The sequence below is a fragment of the Molothrus ater genome, chromosome 10, assembly GCF_012460135.2.
Source record: "Molothrus ater isolate BHLD 08-10-18 breed brown headed cowbird chromosome 10, BPBGC_Mater_1.1, whole genome shotgun sequence".
NCBI lineage: Eukaryota > Metazoa > Chordata > Aves > Passeriformes > Icteridae > Molothrus > Molothrus ater.
The window spans coordinates 21,121,368-21,146,251 of record NC_050487.2 but is presented as its reverse complement, the minus strand read 5'-3'; the positions used below and the strand labels follow the sequence as shown (position 1 = coordinate 21,146,251).

The 24,884-nt window shown below is 41.7% G+C and overlaps 1 protein-coding gene across 1 annotated transcript in view; it reads left to right on the top strand.

Moving 5' to 3' along the window:
• The window catches only part of FNDC3B (fibronectin type III domain containing 3B), a 186,132-nt gene that overhangs the window by 42,927 nt on the left and 118,321 nt on the right, over positions 1–24,884 (top strand). The window contains exon 3 of the mRNA XM_036389083.1: positions 1,549–1,624. Within this exon, the coding sequence (XP_036244976.1) occupies positions 1,549–1,624 (76 nt within the window). The remainder of the gene's footprint in view (positions 1–1,548; positions 1,625–24,884) is intronic.

Here is a 24,884-nt window from a genome sequence, read left to right as displayed (position 1 = left end):
AGGGCTTCTGACTTATGTTAATCCAATTTGTTAGTAAATAACCAGCTTTTAGGGCTATTGGTTTAGACACATAATGCAAATGAGCTGATGAAATATTGCTGATTCTTGGCCTCTGAGTTCTGGTTTCTTGTTGATTGCTTGTTTAGGGTTTTTTTTATTAAGCTGGATGACATTGCTTTGCTCTGCACATCTTTTGACCTGCTGCCCGTGTCCTGTGGTGGATAATTCACGCCTATTCATAGCAGAAGAGCACTTAAATGCTGTCACTTAAATGTTGATTGTTTGGAGATTAGGGATGGAATGGCTTTGTGCCTTTTATCTTTTCTGAACCATTTATTGTGCTCTGTGTGCTGGACCAGATCCACTCTGATCAGTGCTCCCCGAGAAATGATTGTTCCAGACAACATAATGGCTTTCATATGTCATTTTCTGATTTCCAGCTTGAGCTTTAAAAATGTTGGTGGAATAATGGGTTTCTGTAGGATTACTGTAATTCAAAAGGTCATCTAGGTAATAATTATCTTATGCATTTGGCTTAAGGGATTCAGAAACACAACATGAATTCAAATTCTCTCTTTGCATATTGAATGATTGAATTCTGCATGCAGATGTCCCAGAATATAAAGACCAGACCTAAATTTAGAGAGAGCTTTGACAAAAAATGTAGATTAATTTTGGTACAAATTGAAAATTTAATTTATATCTTGATTGAACTTCTGACAAAGCAGTTAGCAGAAGTGTGTTTAAAGTATTTTAGTGAAAGTTTCACGAGCAGCAAGGTGGGATAAATGGTCTCTAGTTCTCAATGACACTGTCCATTTAAGAAAGGATTCTAAATCACTGGTTTTAAACCCATGGTTTCAGATACCTGAACATTTATAAAGATGATACAACATACTATGAACTGGACATATTTTGGTGCTTCCTAGTCCTTGTGTTATCCCATCATCTGCAGGATTCAGCAATGGGAGACTGGGATGATTGTTTTATTATTTTAAAAATATTATATTTGTTAATAAATAGTTTATTACTGGTTGTTTGTGCAACTGTTGAACTGTGTGTGTGCCTACAGGTTTTGCTTAACTGAGATCTGTTATGTGCAAGACTGAAATATAAATTTTTGCAAACATAATGGGTCAACTCTCCAGAGCAAAAAACTTTTTTTCCTGTGAACTTGAAATCCCATTATGGGTTGGTGCTGCATGTCGGAGTTCATATATTCTCTGTTCTAATGTGCCAGTGGTCTGAAGATTTGTGTCCTTAGCTAACAGCATTTGGCCAAGTTAAACACACCCCAAGAATTTGGTGTGGGACTCAAAGCCATAATTCTTACCTGTATGCAATTAGTTCCATCTTCATTTCAGCTCCTAAAATGTAGGTGGGTTTCAGATCTTTGCCTGCTCCTGCAGTCTGGGGTGTGATTATGCCAGCCTGTGCTCTCCCTGCTTCCCCACCCCTTTCAGAAAAGGGATAATACAGTCACTGTTTCAGGGAGATTTTAGTTTTTGGAGATCACAGTGAAACAAATGTTTATTTTTCTTTCTGCAGGTCTTTTTGGTTCAAGTTAATCCAGGTGAAACCTTTACAATAAGGGCTGAGGATGGAACCCTCCAGTGCATCCAAGGTAAGAGGATGCACAAACACATGGATGAGCATTGCTTTGCTTTATGGAATACCTGTTCTGTCCTCTCTCCAAAAATGTGATTTGCAGCTCTGAGAATGCACTGAAGCACTGGGGGAGTGGGAACTTGCAGACGTGGCTGCTCTCTGTATTCTAGGAGCTCAGTATCTCAGGATGAGTCATGCCTTTCTTGGAAGTCCAGGAGGATTTCTCTCTTCTGTTATTTATCAGGCCCATCTTGCAGCCTCTTTGCATCTTTTTTGTGACACCCCCTCCATTTAAGCAGTGAAGGAGTGGGTGGTTCTTGCTTGAAGTTCCATCCCCATGGAAATGATGAATTAATAGTTGTTTGAGATAGACGTTACAGAAGCTTCCCTGAACACCATCCAGGGTTATTTGGTCTTGATGAGCAACAATAACAGCAATTTAAAGCTGCTTGTTGAGATTTATAGCCAACATGCTGTGTGGTAAGGAATTGGTCCATGTGGCAATTAACAGAGGAATAAAGCTGGCTATTCCTTTTATTTAAGAAGAATGCTTTATTCTGGCTAGTACATGAAAGATTTCCATTACAAATATAATTATGACCCCATTTATTTATAATTTTGTCCATACTCAAAGTGGTGTTCAGACAGTGTGTTTAAATGAAGGCAACTTGAAGTCTCATGGTTCTGTATTCCCAGTAATTTAATGTGTTTGTGCCAGTGGGACTTGTTTGGTACTCATCAGCAGTCTTTGTTAAAATTGATTTAGAATTTCTAGCATAAGATTGTCTCCTTTTATTTGCTATAGCTGCAGTATTGATTGCCAAGGCTCATGTTTATTTGTATACACCCTTTCAGTTTGGCCTGAAAATTCTTGATATTCTTTTCAAGCTAAAGATTCTGATCCTACTTTATTGTAAAATATTTTTATTGCTGAGCTAAGTACATGATTCAAACACAGGAAAACACCTGACTGTGCTGATGGTGGTGTGGTTCTTTTTTCCTTTTGGTCAAGCTGCTCTTACCATGCATCTGTGGAACTTAATAGTGATCTATTGCAGAAGATCTGTTGTAATCAGCCTGCAAATATACTAAGATTTGGATTTGTGACAGTTCTGGTTTTGTGCTCTGAGGTTATTATAGAAGACAGGCTTATTTTGTGTGCAGTATTTTTGGAAATTACACACCCCCCTGCTCCACAAAACTTAGTGTCTATTATTTTTTTTCCCCTGTGACAGAGTTTTTGGTATGTTTAAAGGTTATGGAGTGTTTGGTATGTTTAAAGGTTATGGATGTTTGGTATGTTTAAAGGTGAATGTATTCCCTGTACATAGGGCAGCACCCAGACAATAATGTTGCATTTTCCAATGCTCCCACACTGCACTATGCTTAGCAGGATAAGGAATAATTTTAGTACTATGTTAAGGCAGCATGAAAGTCTCTTTTTGGGCAGTGCCTCTCAGCTGGTAGCTCCCTGTGGAATAGATGATACTTGCTTTTTCCTTACTGCCACGTACTCAGGGTTATGACATAAGACAGTGCTGCTGAATATTCAGAGTGTGAAGGATGGCTTTATTACAAATTGGGTGAGTCTCCTGAGTGCAGGGAGTGAACACTGTTAATAAAAACTTGAGATGTCAGGCTTGGTAACACTGAATTCTTCAGGATATACGAAAGCTCTTCCCACGTGACCGTTCTGCAGGGACAGCTAACTTTGCTTATGTAGAATAATTTTTTATTTGTTTTTTTTTTTTTTACTTTTTTGCATATGACTTTTTGAGCAGTATGAAATCTTCAGGTTGAGCTCCTGGAGCCAGCTCTGGAAGCCCTGTGAGCCCCACTTTGTGTCCAGAGCCCTGTTTGGCTCCACGGCTGTGGTGTATCTGTATGTGCTTTAGAGGACTGAGGCAAAACCAGAAAAGATGACTTAGTGAATCTTCATTTGTCTTACCAAGGTTGGAAAAAAGACACTTGCATGAATAAAACCTCTGTGGAATATCCTCTGTTTTAAACACCCTGAAGTGTAATTAGCCACTAATTGAGTAATCACTGTTTTAAGCCAGAAAGAACAGATGCACATTTGAATGTTTCTGATGTTTTGGAGTGGTGGAGAAATCTCAAATACAAAAGCTTCTTCCAGTTCCTTGGAGTTGCAGCAGTAAAATAATCAGTGAAAACTTAAAAAAAAGACCCCTAAATAATAAAAAACAGGAAAAAATGTGTATTTTTAGCTGAGGATGCAAGGTGTTGCAGCAAGTGCTCTCTTCATTCGTGGGGTTTCTTTTAATATACTTGTTTAAGACAATGATTTATAAGCCCTGTAGATCCTGGTGTGGGCCTGGATTAGGCAGCTCTTGGAGATGATGGTGGCTGGGAGAAGTTCAGCTGGTCAGTGGGCATGGAGAAGGGTCTGTGGTTTCCTTGAGAAGACAGATTTAAAGAGAAAATAAAAAACCCACAGTAAATCTGGTCTTCTGGAGAAATCCAGCCCTTGAGTGCACAGCCCATGTGGTAAGTTGTTTAGGGAAGCATCTGAACAGTTCCAGGTGCTCTCAGCAGGAGTTGTGTTGTTGTCTGACTTCCTCAGGATTTGCCTTCTCCGTCTCATGTGATAGCAGAGATGCTGTGCTATGTGACTTTTGTAGCCTTTATAACAACAGCCAAATAAAGGAATAAAGAAAAGGGATGCTGGGGAAGCTGAACCAAGCCCTGAGGCTGCCTGTGTGGATGGGAGGCACATGGTGCTGCCAGCTGGGCTGTGCAACACCCCAGGCCTTGCTGGATGTTGGGGCTGCCCACCTGGCCTGTGGGGTGGAGTGGAAACATAAAGCACATCCTTTATTCATGTGTGATGCCATGGCCAGTCTTTGTTCCTTTCAGTCCATGGGGGTGTTAATGACAAAATCTCTGGTGCGCTTCCTTTGCGATTTCCCTGCTCACCCCGTGCTGCCAAATGCCCAGAATGAGCTCAGGGCTCTGACTGCAAAGCTGCCTCTCTGGGAGGTTCAGGGGAGGCTGGTTTAGGATCTCCCTTCAGGTGCCTTTGCAAGATGGAACATGTGTATGTGCTCTGTCATCAGTATTGTAAAAGCTGCTCTTTACAGAAAGTTTGACAGGTATTAAATACTTCATAAATGTGTCGATACTTTAAATGCTTCATTTCCTTTTCACATATTCCCATTTTATTTGTCAAAAAATCAGGACTTGACTGTTGCTAGCTCTGCAAGAAAAGGACAAGGGCAGGGCATATCCTCAGCCATTTCTTTACTCAGCTGTTAACTGTAGACCTTGTATTTCCTTTGTATGAAAGATTGCTTCTAGCTTTGTGGTAACCACAATAAATGAAATGTGGAGCAGGGTGAGAGTCTGGATCTGGGAGGAATTGAAACAGAGCCCTGAATTAAAAAAAAAATAAAATTATTCTGCTTTCTAAATTTCAAAATAAATAGATCTCATGTGAAACTGACATGTTCAGGAAACTCACGTTTCCCTAGGGGCTGATTTAAATATGAGTTTTTTAGCCAATATCTTGAGATCTTTGGTAGGAACTTTTGTTGCTGCCTGAGAGTTTTGTCATTCACACTTGAAAAATTCACTGTTTGTGCATAATTTGGGGCAGTGAAGCTGTACTTGAGAATCTGTTCAGAGCCTTTCCCTCCTGGAAGGCAATCATGCCAAGCTGTCACACCCGCTGTGGTAGGAATAACATGGGCAGAATGATTGTTCTGGTGCCACCTGACCTTGCCTGTCACCCACATGTTGAAAATATGTGTGTACAGAGTATGCAGGCTGCATAAAGCTTCTATCCATTGATCACACAGAATTGCCCAATTACTGCTAAATGTCCTTTTTATTGCCATCCATGTAAATGGTCCTCAAGCTGGATCTCATTTTCTGCCACAAACCAAACTGAATTTTCTGTATGCATATAAAGCTGCAAAAAGCCTGTAAGAATGTAGAAGAGCAGGTAGCAGAAAGCAGCTGATGGAATAAAAAATGAATTCCGGGTAAATTCTGCCTAACCCATGCTGCTGGAAATGCTCTCTTGACACTCACCTCTAGTCTTTGTCTTGTATGCCAGCACAAGGTTTGGAATAGTGAAGAATAAAATTTTCCTGAAAACAAATATGCTAAAGGGTTAAAAATTCTGCTTTAATTCTTTCCTGGAGCAGGGGGAATTCACCCTTGCATAGGGTGAGCAAGGCTCTGCATTAAACTGGCTTTTGTGATTTATTCAAGGACAAGGTACAGATGTGCAGTGGCATGGAGGGGGCGTAGTTATGTTGGAACATAAATATCTGGATTGCAGACAAGGACCTGAATTGCTTTTGGGTGGTTGCATTTTGAAATGAAAACAGGATAAAAACATAGACAGTTTACTAATACTGATATTTGTTTCAAGTGATGTTTTCAAGTGTTTTGCCATTGAGGCTTGAACTTGAAGTCTTTGCTGCTTCTTATCTTGTAGAACAAAGAATGCAAGAATTAAACTTCACTGCTGCTTTTTCTGTGTCTCTAAAACTGAGCAACTCAAGAAAAAGACCAGAAGTATGCAAAAAATTTAGCAGTGGTTTCTAAAATGAAAGATTTCCTGGAATTATTATTCCCTTAATTTGGTGGGTGGGTGTGGTTTGGTGTGGCAGTGCAGAGGAATGGATAATATTAAAGGCTTAACAGCTGTATATTTGTGTAGGAAGAGTGTGTGTGTCAGTGAAATAAGGCTGCTAGTACAGTCAAAGCTAACCAAACAAAGTGTGTATTTTATTTATTTTTTTCCTCTACAGTATGAGGTTGGAAATGAGGAAGTGAGTCAGTTTCTTGCAGGGGAGGAAAGATTAGAAAATAGATGGGACACAGTGTGAGCAAGTGAGTGGTACCTGTGGGGTGTTACTGGGTGGGGACAGAGGCACGGGGATGAGAGTGGTGATGGGCACATACAGGGGAACAGATGGATCACAGAGTCCCAGAATGGTTTGGGTTGGAAGGGGCCTTGAAGATCATCTCATTCCAGCCCCTCTGCCCTGGGCAGGGACGCCTTCCACTCTCCCAGGTTCTTCCAAGCCCTGCCCAGCCTGGCCTTGGACACTTGCAGGGATGGTGCAGCCACAGCTTCTCTGAACAACCTGTTTGTCTATTAACACCTTCACATAAAGAATTTATCTAATGTAAACCTGCCTTCTTTTTCATTAAAGCCTTATCCTGTCACTCCATAACCTTGTCCAAAGTCCCTCTCCAGCTCTTTTTGAGCCCTTTTTTAGGCACTGGAAGGGGTTCTGAGGTCTCCTCATGGCCTTCTCCAAGGCTGAAGAGCTCCACTCTCAGCTTGCCTCCATAGCAGCCGTACCATCATCTTCCTGACCCTCCTCTGGACTCTATCCAACAGTTCCACCTTATTTTCACGTTGGGGACCCCAGAGCTGGATGCAGTACTCCAGGTGAGGTCTCAGGAGAGCAGAGTAGAGGGGGAGCATCACCTCCCTTGATGTGCTGATCCCACTTCTGGATGTCACAGCAGAGCATGGGGAGGAGAGCAGCCTGAGGAGACAGAACAGAAAGGTGCAGGCTCAGGGAGCTGGCTGTGATCCCAGTGCTGCCAGTCCACCTGGTGCATCAGGAGCTGGGAGCACCTGCTCCATCACTCTGCAGAGGCAGATGCTGGGCTGTTCATCAGTGGACCTGGTGTGGTTTCACTCTGAGGTGAAAGAGCAGCAGCACCTGAAGTCCTGCTGCTTTGTAGAGGCTTGAGAAGGCTGGAGGTGCTCTAATAAGGAGCAGCTGGTGAAATCTGCAGGTGGAAGGTTCTTTGGGCCCTCCAGGGCAGGCACTGCCTGTGTGCTGGGGAGGTCCAGAGGCTGGAGCTGGAGTCCCTTTGGTTCAGTACCTGCTTCTATCCAGAGCATCACCTGAATGACAGAATTTGGTTACATTTTTAAGAAATACGTTTGTGACGGCATTCTTAGCATGCTGCAAAGAATAGATTTGATCTATCTGCATTGATCAGAACATTACATGTGTCAGAGCAGAAAGAAACATTGTCCTTTCTCACCTGTATCTGCTGGTGCTTGGGAGCTGCTTGTGGTCAGGCAGTTCCTGGGCACAGGCTCTGGGGACAGCTGCCAGGGTGCATGGCAGCAGGACAGGATGGACGTGCCTGGCTGTGGCAGGGGAGGGAGGGGTGAAGTGCTGGGTGAGCTCTGCTTCTGTCTCTCCTTGTTTCTGCAAAGTGTTTCAGCTCTTTCCACCTACGTGCTGGTGGGCAGGCTGGTTCCAGGGGATGGAAAACTCCCTGAAGGAAATGCAGCTTCAGTTCAGACTGTTTTGGTCATTAGGGCTTGCAGCAGAGCAGTCTGTGTGGTGGTGTTTTACAGCATAGCTCTTGGTATTAAATAGCTTTTGTTTACACTTTATTTATTAAGCTTTGGGTCAGTTTCTTTCTGTTTACCAGCAAGGGCCCTTTTCACCCTATTAAGTTTTAAAGCATAACTCTTACTCCTCATTTACATCACTTTACTTTGAGTTCTGGTACTTGGTGTCTAGATTTAGTGTTTGATGGAAAAGCCAGGCCTGCAGTGCCCATTGCTCTCCTGTAGCACAAACAAGTTTTTGATTTATTAAAGTTCTTTCTATTAATGGACAAATGAGGAAATATCTGCATAAACATCTTCCAGAGCAAAGCTGTGGTTGAGAATAACTGAGAAGAATTTCATGTCAGTGTCTAATCAGCCTCTGTATTGACCAAAATATTTTTTTGATATCTATAACAGAGTCAGTATTATACTTTAGAGGCATTGTCACCATCTTCTGGGTTTGGTCACTTGAGTGTTTCAGCAAACTCAGCTCTGTAGCACAGGCATGTCCCCAGGCCTGGGATCAGCTGTGCCTTTCCTGTTGGGATGTTATCCATGGTGCACTCCATAGCTATAAACCACCAGCTGTTAATCATATAATCATAACAGGCACTCTTAATTTGTTTTCACGTTGTTGCCCAGCTAGAAAATATCCAAATTTGCAGAGGAACCTTTCATCCTCTGTGTTATTTCTGATGTTTTTGGTGCCTCTCTGTATGTCAGAGATAGTCTCTTTGCCCTTTTAGTGTTTGGTCACCTTAGAAAACTGTGGTCCTGGTGATGTATCCTTTATTCCTTTCATGTGCAATAAACAACTTTAAGGCTTTCATATCTTTGTGAGCCATGTGTTGAAATCTAAGAGAGCAAAGAGCTGCTGGCCTGGAGTGGGTTTTTCCCATGTTATTCTCAGTGAGATCACCTCACCATTCACTGTTCATCTCACGGTTTTATTTTTTTAGCACACCACAATCAAGTATAGGAAGCCATGTAAGAAGCCAAGAGTAAACAATGGGATGCTTTGTTTACTGTGTGAATAATCTTAGCTTCTCCATTTTAAATCCGATAATGCTAAGAATAATTATGGAAATTTATTTTGCATGTGTATGATTAAATCTTGAACCAGATGCACCTGCACTTGTAGCTTTGCTGGGTGGAATATCTGGTTCTTTACAGTTGGTAGCTGTTATTTGTTATAGCTCCCCTGATACAAGACAAAAGGAAAAAGAATCTTGGCATGTCATTAAATTTTAATTTGGCTTAATCTTTCCAAATGCTAAATTGTGACTGTTTTGTAGTACACTGAGAGAAAGGGACAGTGATACAGCTAAGGTGGAGATAGTTTGGAAATTATGTGGAAACCAAGGATTTCTTGAGACCCTTGCTGATGGTCTGTGGCCACCTATGCTGGAGGGGTGGCCAGAGGCTCTTCCAACGCTGCAGCCTGGTCCCTGGGGAAGCCACTGCCCTGGCCAGGCTGGGATGGGACCTGGCAGCCAGTGCTGTGTCCTGCTGACGTGGCCTCAGGGCACAGGAGCCCAGGAGGAGGAGAAGGGCAGGAGAAATAAATTAAGACTTGAACCATTCTGGTTTGTACATATGTAAAAACCAATCGTCCTGCTTCCCAGCAGAACAGCACCCAGATGAGCAGAGATGCAGTTCTTGAAGCTTGTCCTTTGGTGAAATGGAGATATTTTTGTGTGTTTTTTTGGAATGCCTAAGGATCTGCTGCTGGGAAATGCGTTGATCTCTAGAATTAGGACAGCAGACTTTAAAGACAACTGTTAGAACATACGGTCTGGGCTGTAATTTCAGACTTTTTTTGGGTTTGTAAATATGTAGGACTTGTGTTTGGGGTTTGTGTCTGTCCTTATTTTCCTTGTGTATGTGTGTGTTTATATATATATATATATATATATATATATATATAAAAAAGATGTATATGTCTGACAGAATCAGGCATCGTGGTACATCCAAGGGCCTTGGGAAGGCTGTCTTGTATCAGCATACTATCAATTTTTAAGTTTCCCAATATCTCTGGGTCTCTGCCCAAAACACAGGGAATCTCTGTGAGTGTGTGGGTATCTGCAGGAACGCTGAAGTTGTGTCAGCCCTGCTAAATGCAGCTAATCCTCCTACTATGGACCCAGTGCATTCCAGTCAATGGTGGCAGGGTTTTCAAGTCCAAGATCCACAGGCTACAGACATTGCAAACCCATTAGTCAGTGCTTTTAATCTTTTTACAGTGTATTAGTGCAGCTATAGTTCTGAATTAGTAAGGCAGTTGTAGTCAACTTTCCTAATCTGAAGTAATTATATTTATTGGCCAGAAGAATAATGAAATTATTCCATTATCCTTATTAAATTCCTTTACTCCTCATCACAAGCAAATATTTAGTTTCCCATGCTTTTTATTCTTTAATGTCTGTGATTCTGGTTCATGTTTGTTGTTCGTGTAGATGTGGATTAGGGATGGGGATGAAGCACATTGTAACTTGGAGTCTTTGCAGGGCTTTTAGTATTATGCTTCTCATTTTTAATTTTGAAACAAATCTCAACTCGGATAAGTGATAATAATGAATTGACTTTAAATGGTAAAGTATGTAAATTGGATTGTTGCTTTTGCTGAATTTCAAATTGTACTTATTCCCACCATAAAGAAAAAAAAAAACAACTAGTGTAGTGGTTGTTGAAAGCTGTATTGAATCAGCTGTTGATTCTGCTGTTATCAGGTTTCTGGGGCTGGGCAGCTTTCACTCTGACAGTCAAACCCCTTCTATATTTAGATGCAATTTGTGTGATCATATCTTAAAGAGTCTTGTTTGTTCCTTCTGCACCAGTGTTTCCTCGTGGTCGCTGCCATAGGGAGGATTCTGTGCCTGTGACATCAACAGCTCATTTAGTGTGTTGTGAATATTTTCATTAATAGGGGTTGGAAGAATAGATGATATTACAGAAATTAATTGCTGAGTCAGCTTTGTAATCCAAGTGATGTAAGCATCAGTGGTTTCAAAACAAAAAGGAAAGGAAAAAGCCCACTCAACCACATTAACCAGTGTGAAATTGCATAACTGTGGACAACCTCAAAGTGTGTAGACTGCCATCCAGTTGTATCAGTAATAGTTGTTTAACAGTAAATCTAGAATCTGACTTTAATATTCCAAATTATTTAGGACAAATATCCTAGAAACAAACCTGTGATTTACTCATTTAAGCATCACAAAAATTAATTTTGATTTTTCCTTTCTTTGTGGGTCAGAGAGCTTCAAACACTACTTAAAAATCAAGCTACTCCTGGAGATGAGTGGGAGTTTTGTTGGGGTTTTTCTTTTCAATGTTCAACAAAATACCAAGTTGTCATAATTTGTGCAATTTAGTTTTTTATTAATGTACCCCATGTGTTTATAATGTAAAGCTGCAGGGTTCTGCACATGCTTTGTTTATAAGCTGGGTTTGATTACTGCTTATGACTTTTGCCTTCTTGATTATATTGTTAACAACAGTTTTGATGGTGTGTTTTGTGATTTGGTTTGGGGTTTTTTCCTTGCTCTGATTTTTTTCAAAGTTTATTCCTCTTGTTTCTGTTGGGGGTGAGGATGTTGGGGAACATTTAAATGTAGATGGATTGTCACAAGCAGTGCCTTTCTCTCTGGGTTGCTGGTAATTTCCTGTCAGTATGCCCCATATAGGAGATGTTAAGAAATACCTGGTAGGACAGAACCATGTTAACTCAGTGTGTCTGGGAAGGGTTGCAAATTACTCACCAGCAAAGTTTATTTTTGCTTCTCCTGGCAAGTGCAGGGCTTGTGGCCCTGCAGGTATGGAAAAAAGAACCTGAGCAGAAACCCTGGTGTAAGGCTTTAGCAGCAAAGTATGTTTTAACTGTTGTGTAATGGGAATGCTTTGGTATTGACAGCACTGGCAAGCAAGAACTTGCAATGTTTTGTGGTTTTTTTTTTTTCTTTTCCTCAAAATACTTGGATTTTGGGTTTTTTCGACCATACAGCTTTCAAGCAGAGTTTTGGAAGTGACCATTTGGTCTATAACCATCTGTATACCGTTTATCCAAGCTTCACCTTTTAAGCGGTGTACATGTTAAGCAAAGCTATACTGTGTTATTTATAAAAACCCTGCCTAAAATTCCTAGAAACTCTGGGAGTTTTGGTTACCCTGCCTGCTGCTGCTGCTGAGGGTGAGGCTCTCCACATGCCATCCCGGCGAGGTCGCTCCAGATGACCTCTGGGTAACGTAATAAAAGACTATTTTTGTCTCAGCAGACGATATTATCTCAGCATAACATTTTTGAACATTTCTGGCTGGATTGTTCTGAATGTTGGAGCTGTGCCTGCGGAGGGGCCTGAAACACAATGCCTGCCATTCTCAATTGTGTGAGCACTTGGGTTTGATGATGGGGCTGTGGTGAGCAGGGTGGGAGTGGGGCATTAATTAGGCCACTCCAGTCCAGTTCCCAGCACCTGTAGCCTTGAGATGTACACTGGCTCAAATATGTTTGATTTCTAAACCAAGTATTTGTGTACAAGTGTGTATGTGTGTTTCTGTATATGCGTTCATCTGATTTTACATAGAAGAGGTATTTATGTACAACTGTAAAAATATACATACATATTAAAAAAATATATATATTTATATTTATATATGGTCATTTTTTCACCTTAAGATGGTCACTCAGCTATCCAAAGCCATTTTGGCTACGGCTCTTCCTCTGAGTGGAAGTTTTTCTAATCCTTGGTGCAAGCATGGAAATGGCAAGCAAGTGCCTGGGGTGATTTGCCCACAGGATTTTCACTGAGGCTTCATTAAGGTTACTTAAGTTAGAAGTAATTTGCCTCCCTTGAGGGAAAATTCTGATATTTGGAATGTTTATCAGTCATCTGCAAAACAAAATGAACATAATTGGTGGCTAATTGTTTGCAAGAACTGTGCAATACAATAACGAAGAGTTAAGCTGAAACCAATTGTGCTTATGAAATCTAGCATAAGAAACACTATATTAATCCTGCCTCAATACCAGGAAACGCAATTAGTGTAATTAAGACTATCATATTGTAATTTTCTTGGCGACTCCATGCCTTGGCAGCCGCTTTGCCCTGCCGGGGCTGGAGCAGAGCGCGTTCCTGTTGTGGCTCTTTCTGCCAGGACAGCTCTGAAGTGGCTTTGCTCACCCTGTGGTGGGATGCTGCTGCTGGGTGGAAAAAGTGCTCCAGCTGCTGCCTTTTGGGTGGCTGAGCTGCAGGCATGGTGGCATTTTGCAGGCTCTGTCTGTGCTGGCTGCAGCTGCATCCCCACCTTCAATCCAAGGGAAGCGCGTGGTTTGGGATCCTCACTGCGGTTCCTCCAGCTGGGATTTCCCCCAAGGCACTCCTTGGCATGTGTTTGCTGCCAGTTCTGTCTTGACAGCACAGATCAAGCTCTGCCACCCTCTTGTGCCACCCTCCTTGCCACCCTGGGGGTCCCAAGCCCTGGGCAGGAGGGTGCAGTGCAGGAGTGAGAGGCTGCAATTAGGGCAGAGTAACAGAGAGATGAGAATTGCAATTAGGCTCTCATTAGCATTGGATGCTCTGTCACGAGAAGGACGTAAATAAATAGCTTTGTCTGTTTGTATGGAAATAAACTTAGACATGTTTAACTTGGTTTTAGGAGCAGCAATCATAGATATCTTCATGCTGGTAACAATGTGGACCATCACTCTTAAATCAGTTTGAATACACGTTGCTGATGGATTTGTTGTAGAATGTGCCCAGGTCAGGAAAAAATGAGTATGGTAACATAGTTGTTATTGTTGCAGTTTGTCTGTCACTGCTGTGAATGCACGTAATTAAGGGATAATCAGCATAATGCCTACTTTGAGCTCTTCTAAATGGTTTAATTGCTTCTCTGAGTTAAATAAACACTTTATGCTTATTTTACAAATTTTTCCCCAGGGAGCTTGTCACATGGAAGTGTACGTGCATGTCTTTATTTTTTAAACATAAAGAATAATCGGTTATTTAATTAAGCTTCTCCTGAAGTTCTCTTTTGGGATATTCTGTGTTCTTATGAACTGCTCTGATAATGAATGTGTCAGAATAGGCTGGATAAGAGAGGTAATGAGTCAGTGGGAAAATGAACGTGCATATTAATGCTGTTATTCCAGAGTCATCTGAGTGCCCATCCTTTGTGGACACAAGTGCCTGTGTACGTTTTTCTGTACTCTGTGAAATGCTTTAACAGTTTGAAGGGGCTGTGATGGCTGCAGAGGATGGCTGAGGACTGTCCCCAAGGAAGGTGAGGCTCTGGGTACCAACTGGTTTGAAACCTGAGCAGATGTGAGGTGTCCCTAGAGATTTCACTAGGCTAAATAAGGAACTGTCTAATTGTTTTGATCCTTTTTTCCTACTCATTTTCATTCTGTACATTTGTCTTTTTTAAGACACTTTATTGCACTGCATGCTACATATATCACATGTCCATTGGAACTGCCTGGCATCTGCAGAAAATTTTACCTGACTCTTCATTGTACTGTATAAAAGTCTTCATGTCTTGTAAAAAGATTACCTGCCCCAGAATACTTACAAGGGATGTTCAGTATCTTTTTTTTTTTACCTGCATTTCTAGATCATGTCTGCTCAGCCAGGGTACAGCTCACTTTGAGTATTATTGGAATTTGCTCCTTACAAAAGGCCAAAGCAGTGTGCAGCCTGGCTAGCAGGCTCCTTGGTGAGCTGGTTCAACAGTGACAAATTTTAATTTTTAAAAATGTTTTTAATTTTTTTTTTTAAATTACGTAGCACAGGAGTTGAATGTTTTCCTGCTAAGTGCCTCAGCCAAGGAGCCTTGGTTTACAAAAGAGTTTTTCTCCTCCTCTTCTCTCCAACAGCTTCTCTGCAAGTGAGGCTTAACTCTACAGAAAGGTGGGAGTGTGTTCAAAGGTTTTTCAATTTATTTATTGATGCCTTGGCTTTATTTGAACTACAGCCTTTTATATGTTCAAATAACAGAAGGTTAGTTTTCCTCAGGGTGAATCTAAGACTGAAATTGTGTTGTCGACAAACACAGCAAATTGAATGAATTTCAGTTTTAGGGTCTACACAGGTACCTTTGCATCAAATTTGGGTGCTCTGCCCTGAAGTACAATATAGCCACAAAAGAAATTGAGATCTACAAGCTGATTCATCAACTGCTGCTCATTCCCAGTTATTTCCATTCTATATGTAGCCAGAGAAGCTTATGCACGAGATGGGTTAAGGGAATTAGGTAGCTGTTTGAGCCAACTGCTATGTCAGAAATAGAACTGCAGCTATTTTCTAAGCTCAGACTGTACAGTTGCAATATTACTTCAATACTACTATCTCTCCTGTGCTTCCAACTTCTTAAACCCCTTGTTTCATCATTTTAGGAGCTGTATGGCAAGGACCATTTTAAATATCCAATTTGAAGCATTATTTTTCTTGCTTTATTTTTACTCTTAAGATAGATGTGCCAGGCAGGCACAGTGGTTAGTCTTATCTGCCTGGGTTTAGTGAGTTGCTAAAAGTAGTTTGTGCAAATGTCTGGGCAATTTTAAATTGAACTTTTTATAATTAAAAATGTAATGAGAGTCATTAAAGCAGCAGTGATTCTGTTCTAAGTACAAATGCAGTTAGAGGCTGAAAAATTGCAGTTCAAACCAGATAGCCCTTAAAAGCTGGCAGCATGCAGCACTGCTGATAAGGAACGTGAGGCTCTTTCTAAGCCCTGCATGCTTCCACATGGGTTTTGCTGCTCTCTCCACAGATTTCCCACCCCCTTCAGTAAAAAGTGACTCTTGTACATCTGTGGAGCTGACTTTGACTCCCTCTGGAGACAGCTGATGCCTCTCCCCATGAGATGTGCCTGGGAAATGTGGCCAGAAGAGTTGTGTGCTCAGTGGGGTGAGAGCTCTGCCTGCCTTCCAGGGGACCAGACACCCTCCAAACTCCTCAGCAGCCAGTGGAGCAAATTTGCCCCCTTCAGAAGGAGTTTCAGAGCACACAAGTGAACTGCATGCTCTGATTCATTGTCTTTTTGAAGAGTATTTTTGATTAAAAGAGGGAAAGTACATGCTGCAAGTCTGAGAGAGTGTTGGCCAAAGTAACATCCTCCAAACGTGAGGGGCTGTAGAGAATCATGCTCAGAATTTTAATTGTATTATTCTGGATGGAGATAAAGTGAAAATAGTATTTTATTCCCAAGTGTCATTTTATTTGGTTTGCTTGCATTCACCAGTGCTGTTTCATTGTACATAAGGAACTCTTTTCTGCCTCTTTCTGATTTATTCATCTTCTGTATTTTACCTGTGAATTACTACATCTTCCAGTATGTCTAACCTACATTCAAACCTTTATTTTAATTGTGTCTCAGAAGCTGGATAATGATTCTTCAGCCTTGCTGTGGATGTGTTGATACTTATAGAGCTTTCAGTTCAGTTGGGTGGCTTCTCTGTCTTGTACTGCTCTAAAGTGCTTCTCTCCCTTGTGATTTTTCTATTAGTAGAAGACAGTTTTTACTGGTAAAAACAGTGGTTGTTTTTGACTTTGGTTTGATACAAATGACCTGACCTGATGAAGAGCTGCTGCTGCTGAAAGACATGACCTCATGATGTCCTCTCCACCCTTTGCATCATTTCCCACTGTTTCCTCTGCCTGGTGCTGGCATTTGCCTGACCCATTAGCCAGGTCAGGAAGGAAAAACTGATCTTCTGCCATTTAGTCTCAGCTCCCACAGTTCAGGAGCAAAAAAGAGGAGGAGGAGGTCAGGAGGAGGAAGAAATGAGAGTGATACTTCCACTTTAGTGGCATTAGCTCACAAACCTATTTATCCAGTCACTAATTATGCACCATGGTAGGAAAATGATGAACTAATGTGAGTTAGGAACATGAGCTGTGCGTTACAGGGGTTAGAACACAAGAAAGCCACTTGTTAAATGATTTTTTTCAGTTTACAGATGGTTTGAAGTGCCTGCTTTTCACTGCTTGTTGGGTGTGTGTCCCACAGGCTTTGGGTGGCTGTGAGGCATCATCACATGGGCACCCCAGAGGAGAGCCTGGCACCCTCTTGTATGTGAGACCCTTTTATTTCTTCTGCATATGGTCTTGCTGGGGGGGGCTTTTGAAACCCAGCCCATATTCATTACACTTGTGTCACCTCAGGCTTCTTTCTGCTGTGAACTAGAACTGATCATCTGCTGAACTGCCCAGAAAGAAATGGGAAATGCAGATGGCCCAGGGGCTGAGGAGGTGCTGGGCAGTCAGGTGTCACTTCAGTCCTGTGGAGATCTTCTGGCAGGGCTGTGCCTTTTCTTTGTCTGGGAACCATTTAATTTATTTTCAAGGAAAATTGCAGACACTTGTTGGGGATCAGTAAATTGTGAGGGGTGCACAAAGGGGTTATCCTTGGAGTCCCTGCTCCTCCCTGACCTCAGCTCAGGAGCTCGCTCACTAAAGGATGCTGCGTGGAGAGGAACTCTCTCCCTGATTTCAGAGCAATATAAATTCTTCAGTTCAGAAACAGTGGCCTCTCCTCCTGTTGTTTGTCTCATTCTTCTGTCCAAATATCAGGAGAATCACAGCCTCTTTTGGACTTCAGAGAGCTTGTCACATATTATTTCAAATTCACATGAGGATTGCCAGTTTTCCCTGCTCTGCATCTTCCTGCCTTGCTTGCAACTTGACCTGCGTGCTTTGTACTTTCCCATGTCAGTGCATCCATTCTGCAGCAAACACTTGTGGCTTCTGTACCTGCAGCATTTTCCCACACTACAAGTCAGCTTTGCCACCTTGGCAGCTGTGACTGAGAGGGCACATCTTGGGCTAAAGCTTTGGAGTGGATGCTGTGATGGGCATCCTGCACCCCCAGCGTGCCCCTGCAGCTTCACAGGCTGACCACAGCTGAGGGTCTGGTCACCATAAAAGTGCCTTTGTCTTGGTCTGTGCATGAGGCAGAAAAGAGGCACAGAAGAACTAAACTGGTGCTTAAGTATAAATGCATGTACTATCTGTGCAGGTAGTGGGTTTTACCCTAGAGCTTTACAAAAGTGGAAATTTGGGAATTTCCAATTTGGGAAACCAAGTGGGAATTTCATCCACTGGATATTTCTATTTGTACTTAAGTGAGAGCATCTCAAAAATACACATCCAAATAGGTTTGCATATCTGGGAATTATTTTTTTTTCCCACCTGGCTGTTTCCCCTTTTCTTTTTGAAGTCTTTGCTACAGCCTGAAACTGTAAGTCTTGTTGGCCTCTAAGTGTCTTCTTGAAACCAGGGTGGGGTTTTTTATGTGTTTTCCTCAGTGTAAAATATCACCATCAACTTCATTTCACCGTTGCACATGCTCTCCTATCCTGTTAACCATTGTGCTGTATCTGCTGGAAGCAGAGGGTTTTGTTACCTGTGGACAAAGAGAGCTCCTTCGAGGTGTCTGCCAGCAGCAGGACCCAGCTCCCCACCTGGCCTTGCACACAAAAGGCCACTGTCCTCAGGGTCCGTCTGTAGCTGCACAAAGTCTGAAAGCTGAGCTCTGGGGGGGAGAACTGACACAAATTCCACATTCTCATTGCGGGCTGGCAGTTTCAAAGGTGCTGCACCTGTAGCCTGGTTTAAGGCATTATTGTGATAGTCACTATCTCAGTAGACTTAGTATTTTGTGTTGGAAATGGCTTTGTAACAGGGAATGTATTTGGTCTAACATCAGCCTCAGATGTGACAAGAGGGTAGTAAGCAAAAAGTGTAGCCTTGAGCACTGGGATGTTCCTTTGACTTTCAGTTAGTCTGTGAGCAGTGATAATCCTTTACTTATTTCCATTCAGGGATTTATCAAGGGGAGGAGGAGGATGATGGTATTTTCCTTTACTTAAGCCTTGAGTTGAAGCCTGAGGTGGTGATAACTTCTCAGGCTCTCGTGTGTTTATGCTAAAACCTTGGTCAGCCCTACCTTTGCTCTCAGCAAAGCTGAAGAGACACTTGGCTCAGCTCTGTGTTACCAGTGGGCAGTTGCCCTAATTTCAGAATGCATTGTGATTTCCAGTGAAAAACACATACATGGCAGGGAGAAACTATTTATTTTGACATTCCTTGAAGCACAAACAGTTGTGCTCAACCTTTTTTTTTTTTTTTAATTTTAAAAGCACAGTGGCATCTCCCTGGATAATCAGAACTACAGCCGAGCATGAACAGCAGGGCATAGTTGTGCGCGGAGTCACTTAGCGAAGTGTTGCAACACAGATTATCCCATGTGGAACAGCTGTATTCATTACTAATAGAGCAATTTGACAAAACACCAACATGGCTTTTTCCCACAATAACAGATGTGTGCAGCAGGCTGCCACCCCCTCCCCAGATTGCCAGCATCTGTGCGTCATGTCATGCTCCGAGGTGCGGCGTGGCCGCGGCGCTGCCAGAGTGGATGCGTTTGTTTCACCCTGTGATGAAATAGTTTTGTTGTGACTAATCGGGACCCATCGGCTGGAAAATTTTAACAGCTTGGAAGGAAATCTTTTCTGCCTTGTTATTGCTTAGTACTTAATAATAACGTTTTGTGGATGCAAACGTATTGTAGCTTCCCAACGCATGCCAAGCACATCTGAGCTTCCTGCTTTTTTTCTTGCTGTCAGCTGCTAAGCAGGCATAAAGGATTTGTAGTCCACTATGCACCTCTCAGGTTCTCCCTGAGAAGAGTGGAGCTGTTGCTTAGCTTGCAGATGGGAAAATACATATTACAGCCAAATAATGTGAGGTTGTGGACAGTGAGAGTCCATTTCCCTTCCTTCCCTGCCTACATAAGTCAATTTGTTTATTCCATGTTGAAGTTCTCAGTAGAAGCACCTGTGATTACAGTAACTTGTTTACAATTAACCTACTATATCATAGGGGCCACCTAAACATACTAAAGAGAATCAGAAAGCTTTTATTGCCTTTGGGAGGTTATTGGCCTGTGGAGTAAGAGGAGGGAGGAGGGAGAGCAGCAGGGACTGTGTGGGGAGGACACGTGGCTTCAGACAGTTCAGAAATAGAGCTTTGATTTATTTCTGTTATTTAAAATATCAGACAGTCCTCCTTGTTGAAATGCAAGGTATTGAATAGCAGAATGTGATCACAGTTATTTTTTTTAGAAGATAGGATACTTTTCTCTGCACATCAAAGCACAGAGAGGATAATTCCATTTCCCATGTCCCTGCAGTAATTTTTTTTTTCCATCTGACTAACATGCTGAGAGTTGCTCAATTTCTCAGGTTTTTGGATTTTGGAGAGATTTCTCAGCTGTTTGGTTTCCATGTCTTAGAAGCAAATAATTTCAAACCCCTATTTCTGTATTAGCCTACCAGTAGTTGTCAGTAAGTACTTCACTGGAAAGAAATGAAGAGCACAGAAGGTGAGAAATCCAAAGAATCTGAGAAATCCCATGGAAGCTGAGAATGAAATAACTGTGAGACAGCTTTATTTCAGGTACACTTGTTAGTCTGATGAGTGTGATCCAAGACTTGCAGTGTTTCATGTAACTCCAGGCAGTCACTGGGGGTGGATCCAGCACCTCGGTTCCCTCCAAAACAGGGAGAGCATCCCAAAGGGTGCATTGGACAATCACAGGCAGGGACAAGGGTGTTCATGGGCACCTCAAATCTGAAAATTTGGTGAGATGGATCTGGATGAAGGCCTTTACAAAGAGCTGGTTTGTGTGAAGCTGGTGGAGATGCTCAGTCCTTGCTCTTTTGGCACAAACTGGGGAGCACAGCCAGAAGGAGGGGCAGGCACTTCACTTTCTAGAGAGCTAAGGATGTGCTTGTCATACTCTATCAATTAAACACAATGCAGTTAAGGTGTAAAGCAAGTTTCTTTCACATGCTGATAATTTTGGGGGCCTTTGGTAGCACGTGGTTTAAAAAAAAAAAAAAATTCCCTTCTTAGTTACTTGTAAAAAAAATCTCGAGAGTACAAAGAGCTTTCCAAGGTGGACTTTTTGGGCAGCCCAGCTCTTGCTGAAACACACATTTTGTGTGCAAAGGCAGCAGTTTTAAGCAATGACAGTACATGGGGATGGTGCTGGGGAATGCCAGGAGTAAGTGTTCCTGTGGCTCTGGGAGATGAGCAGGACAATACCCAGGCAGAGCCCCTGGCAGATCAAACATACTAAATATGTGCCTGCTTTCATCACAGCAGCCCAGATCACTATCCTTAGCCAGACATGCTCTTGGCACAGGAATGCAAAAACCCTTGTCACAAGGAGGATGAAAGAAACTGTCTTTCAGTGTGGTCATTTTTCCCTCACCTTGAGCTTTTTCAGCAGATGTTAATAAAGCTCTAATAAAGCAAATATTTGTTAATAAAAAAATCCCTAACTTGATACTTGGAAGCAAAATTATGTGAAAATATTTTTCTGGTTATTCCTGCTTGCAGGTTTTATAATGTAAATTATTTTTCAGTGTTCAGGTTGCCAGGATAGCTCACCACATTCCTTCAGTAATGTGGCAAAAATGTGTCCTTCAAACTTGTTAACCAGCCCTAGGCTTCATAAACACCACTGGGGAGACAAAAGTATGTTGTTTTGGAACAGGACAATATCAAACAACCCATTCATTTTCAAGTTAGCTGGAGAAAGTAGGGAATGCCTGCAGGTGGTCTTTCATGTTTTGGTTTAGGGACCTGATTTCAAAAAGGAATATGAGTCAGCTGGGCCAGCCATCATGGCAAATCCATACTGCAGGAGATGCCCTGTGTCCTTCAAGGCGCTGGAATCTAAACGTTTCTGTTAGAGCTCCCTCCTTCACAGCACTGTCAACATTTTGAATGCATACAAAGTTTGAATGGCAGAGTTTGTGCAGCTGGAAAGCAACATCTGTGATGCTCAAGTGTTTTCTTCTGATGTCCAGCTGATGCAAATAAATGCATAGCTATGGTTGTCTTACTGCTGACTTATTATCCACATGAGCCCTTGAAGGCTTTGTGGAAGGCTTTGTTCTTCTTTAAAAGCATAGCTGTTTCTTGCATATGCTTTTTAAAACTTTGTTTAGAGTTTTGTCTACTGTCTGTGTTTTGCTTCAGCCTTCTAATAAGATTATTTAAATTTGACATCCTAACTGTTCTAGGACAATGCTTTTAGAGCAAACTCTAAAAAGTTTAACATAAACATACGTGAACCAGAAAATCCATATTTTCCTTTATTATTCTGCCAAAGCTTATGTGCATTTCCTTTTAAAGTATAAGAATTCAAACAGTAAAAGTTCCTTGATTTGGAGCATAAGCTGGTAATGAGATTGTGTCATTAACAATGATATTAAAAGTAAGAAAGACTGCAGCAGTTAACTCTTTTTATTACTTGTCTGGTGTTTTCTTGTGTTAAGGACATGGGGTTCTTTAAATAAACCTCTGAAAGTACTTTCTTCTTCAAACCTCTGAAAGTACTTCTTCAAAGTGAGGTTGGTTTCTACAACTCCTTCATATACATCATCTTGCATCTATAGGCTGCTAATGGATCATGATCTGTATCTCTGATTGGTTCAAAATTCAAAGAAGATTGAAATGCACACTTACAGATTCATGCAAGTATTAAAAATCAAGGATTGTGGTTTACATTGAAGGAAAAATGCATCTGTTAATCCAGCATCAGAATACCAGACATTCACTTAACATTTGTGGGCTTATTTACACCTTTGATTTTCCTTTTCCTTCAGTAGCTTGTTAGAACCTTAAAAAAATCAACATTTTTATAACTGTGTGCCAGCAAATACTTTGTTAGAGACTGACCTAAATCATTAGACCAAAGGAGTAGAAAATGAACTTGTTGGTGGAGCTCCTCTTGTTGGTTTGAAATTTCTTGTATTGCGTGAGGGAAAGCTGAAAAGAGAGAATGTATCAATTTGTAATGTTTTACATGCAGTATGCCACAAGGTTGGTTACACACTATATATAAATATATAAAATGTCTTAATTGTACTGAGTCTGTCAGTATAATATCCTTGCAAGAGATTGTGGGGTGAGAGCTCCATTTCTCTTTAATAATGCTGGAAATTGATATTGTCTTGAGATCATGAAATGGTTTTGGGTTGGAAGGACCTTAAAGATCATCTAATTCCCCCCCTGCCATGGGCAGGGACACCTGCCACTGTCCCAGATTGCTCCAAGCTCTGTCCAACCTGTCCTTGGACAGTTCCAGGGATCCAGGGGCAGCCACAGCTGCTCTGGGCTGTTGCAGTGCCTCAGCACCCAGTAAAGGTACTGTGTAATGTCTAAAGCAACAGAAAGGTGTTTTTCTATTGTATAATTTAATGTATTTACCGTAGCAGATTATCTATTATGCTAAGGGTGATTTTAGTGTCACAGACCCTAATCACTGCATCCAGAAAACATCACTTGTTTGCTTAGACTCGTGTCAAATGGTTTTGAGACCTGTGGGGATTCACCCCCCTGGTGAAGGGAGAAGACTAATTGTTTGTATCCTGTATTTGTGGAAGTAAAATTTTTCAAACATTAGTTGTGTATGAAACAATTCTGTCTTCAGCAATCGGTTCAGTTGATTGAGAAGTTGATTTGTGTGCAAGCTCTTTGATAATCAGTAATAATATTCATCCTTCTATAATATAATTTTAGAAATAGTACTAAAAGTGTTAAGGCTTCTTCTCCACTTCCTTTGTGTGTTAATGCTACTAATTTTCAGTCTTCAATCAATCTGCTTCCAGCCTCAGGCTGTTGGTTGAGTTTTGTGACAGCACTGTGTAGAATTTTGTTCTCACTTTCCAATCTCTTGGGTGAGTAGTGAAAATTAAGGATATCAGGTTATCTCTGTGGGGGGAGATAGTTTATAAAATTCTTAGAAACATTTTATGTCTGCTTAGGGTGAGCCCAAAACCAGCCCATCCTGCCTGTGTGCCAGTGGCCCCACTTGCCTGTCTGTGCCCTGGCCGTGTAGGAGATGCTGCAGACTGCTTCAAATTGCTCTTGTAGCTCCTCTTTTTTGAACTTATGAAATCAAACATAAAACTGTGCCTTAACTGCACCTGTTTCACTGGGTGTGTTATGTGGAATGACATATTGCAAAGGTATCTTAGCAGGCGGGTTCAGGTTACCTGAAATCCGAGCTGATTATTAGATACTGCAAGACAAGCCAGGTTAAAGTATAATTTTAGCTGCTGCTGTAACAGTGAGTGACCCAGAAAGACTTTCTAAAATCTCACCCTCTTGATGCTTTTCCATGTTGTCTCTGTAATGCTGCATGTAGCATTGTCTGGCTTTCATTTCTCTCATCACAGTTTTGATTTTGGGACAGTGCTTTTAATTTTTTTTTAGTCTGCATGTAGTATGGAATATATAGATTGCCATGAAAATAATGTTATGGTAATTAAAACAAAAGGGAGCTTGAATATCTATACCTACCTGAACTCAGGTTTCTGAGGCTTCAGGTTTTTCTCCTCCATGAAACACCTCTCCATGGAAGTAATAATGTGCAAAATGTAATGTATTGTGCCTTAGAACAGCTTGGATATATGGATTATTTTGGTAAACCACACTTGCAGACAGTTCATGCCAAATCCAAACTGGGACCAGTCTATTTCCATTACTCTCCAGTTAGACATCACACCCACTGGCTGGGAATGCAGAGCACAGTGAATGGGCTGTACTGGTTGCGATGAGAGAATTCATCAGTTTCTGGTTCTCCACCAGACTATGCCCACTTGTGCCCAGAGCAGCCCCTCCCTTGATTTCTGTATTGTAACTTTCTCTGTATCTCACAGACCTTTTGAATGTAATTTAGAGACAGAAATTGTTTTGCCTGGTGTGATATTTGGGCACTAATCTCAAGGTGAGGGCTTGTGTGCAGCATGAGCAAGGGGTGATGGAGCTCTTGGTCCCTCCTGGCACAGAGGGGACCTCAAATGTTTCCATTCCTGAGTGTACAACCAAATAACTTTAGAAAAAGGTGCTGACAC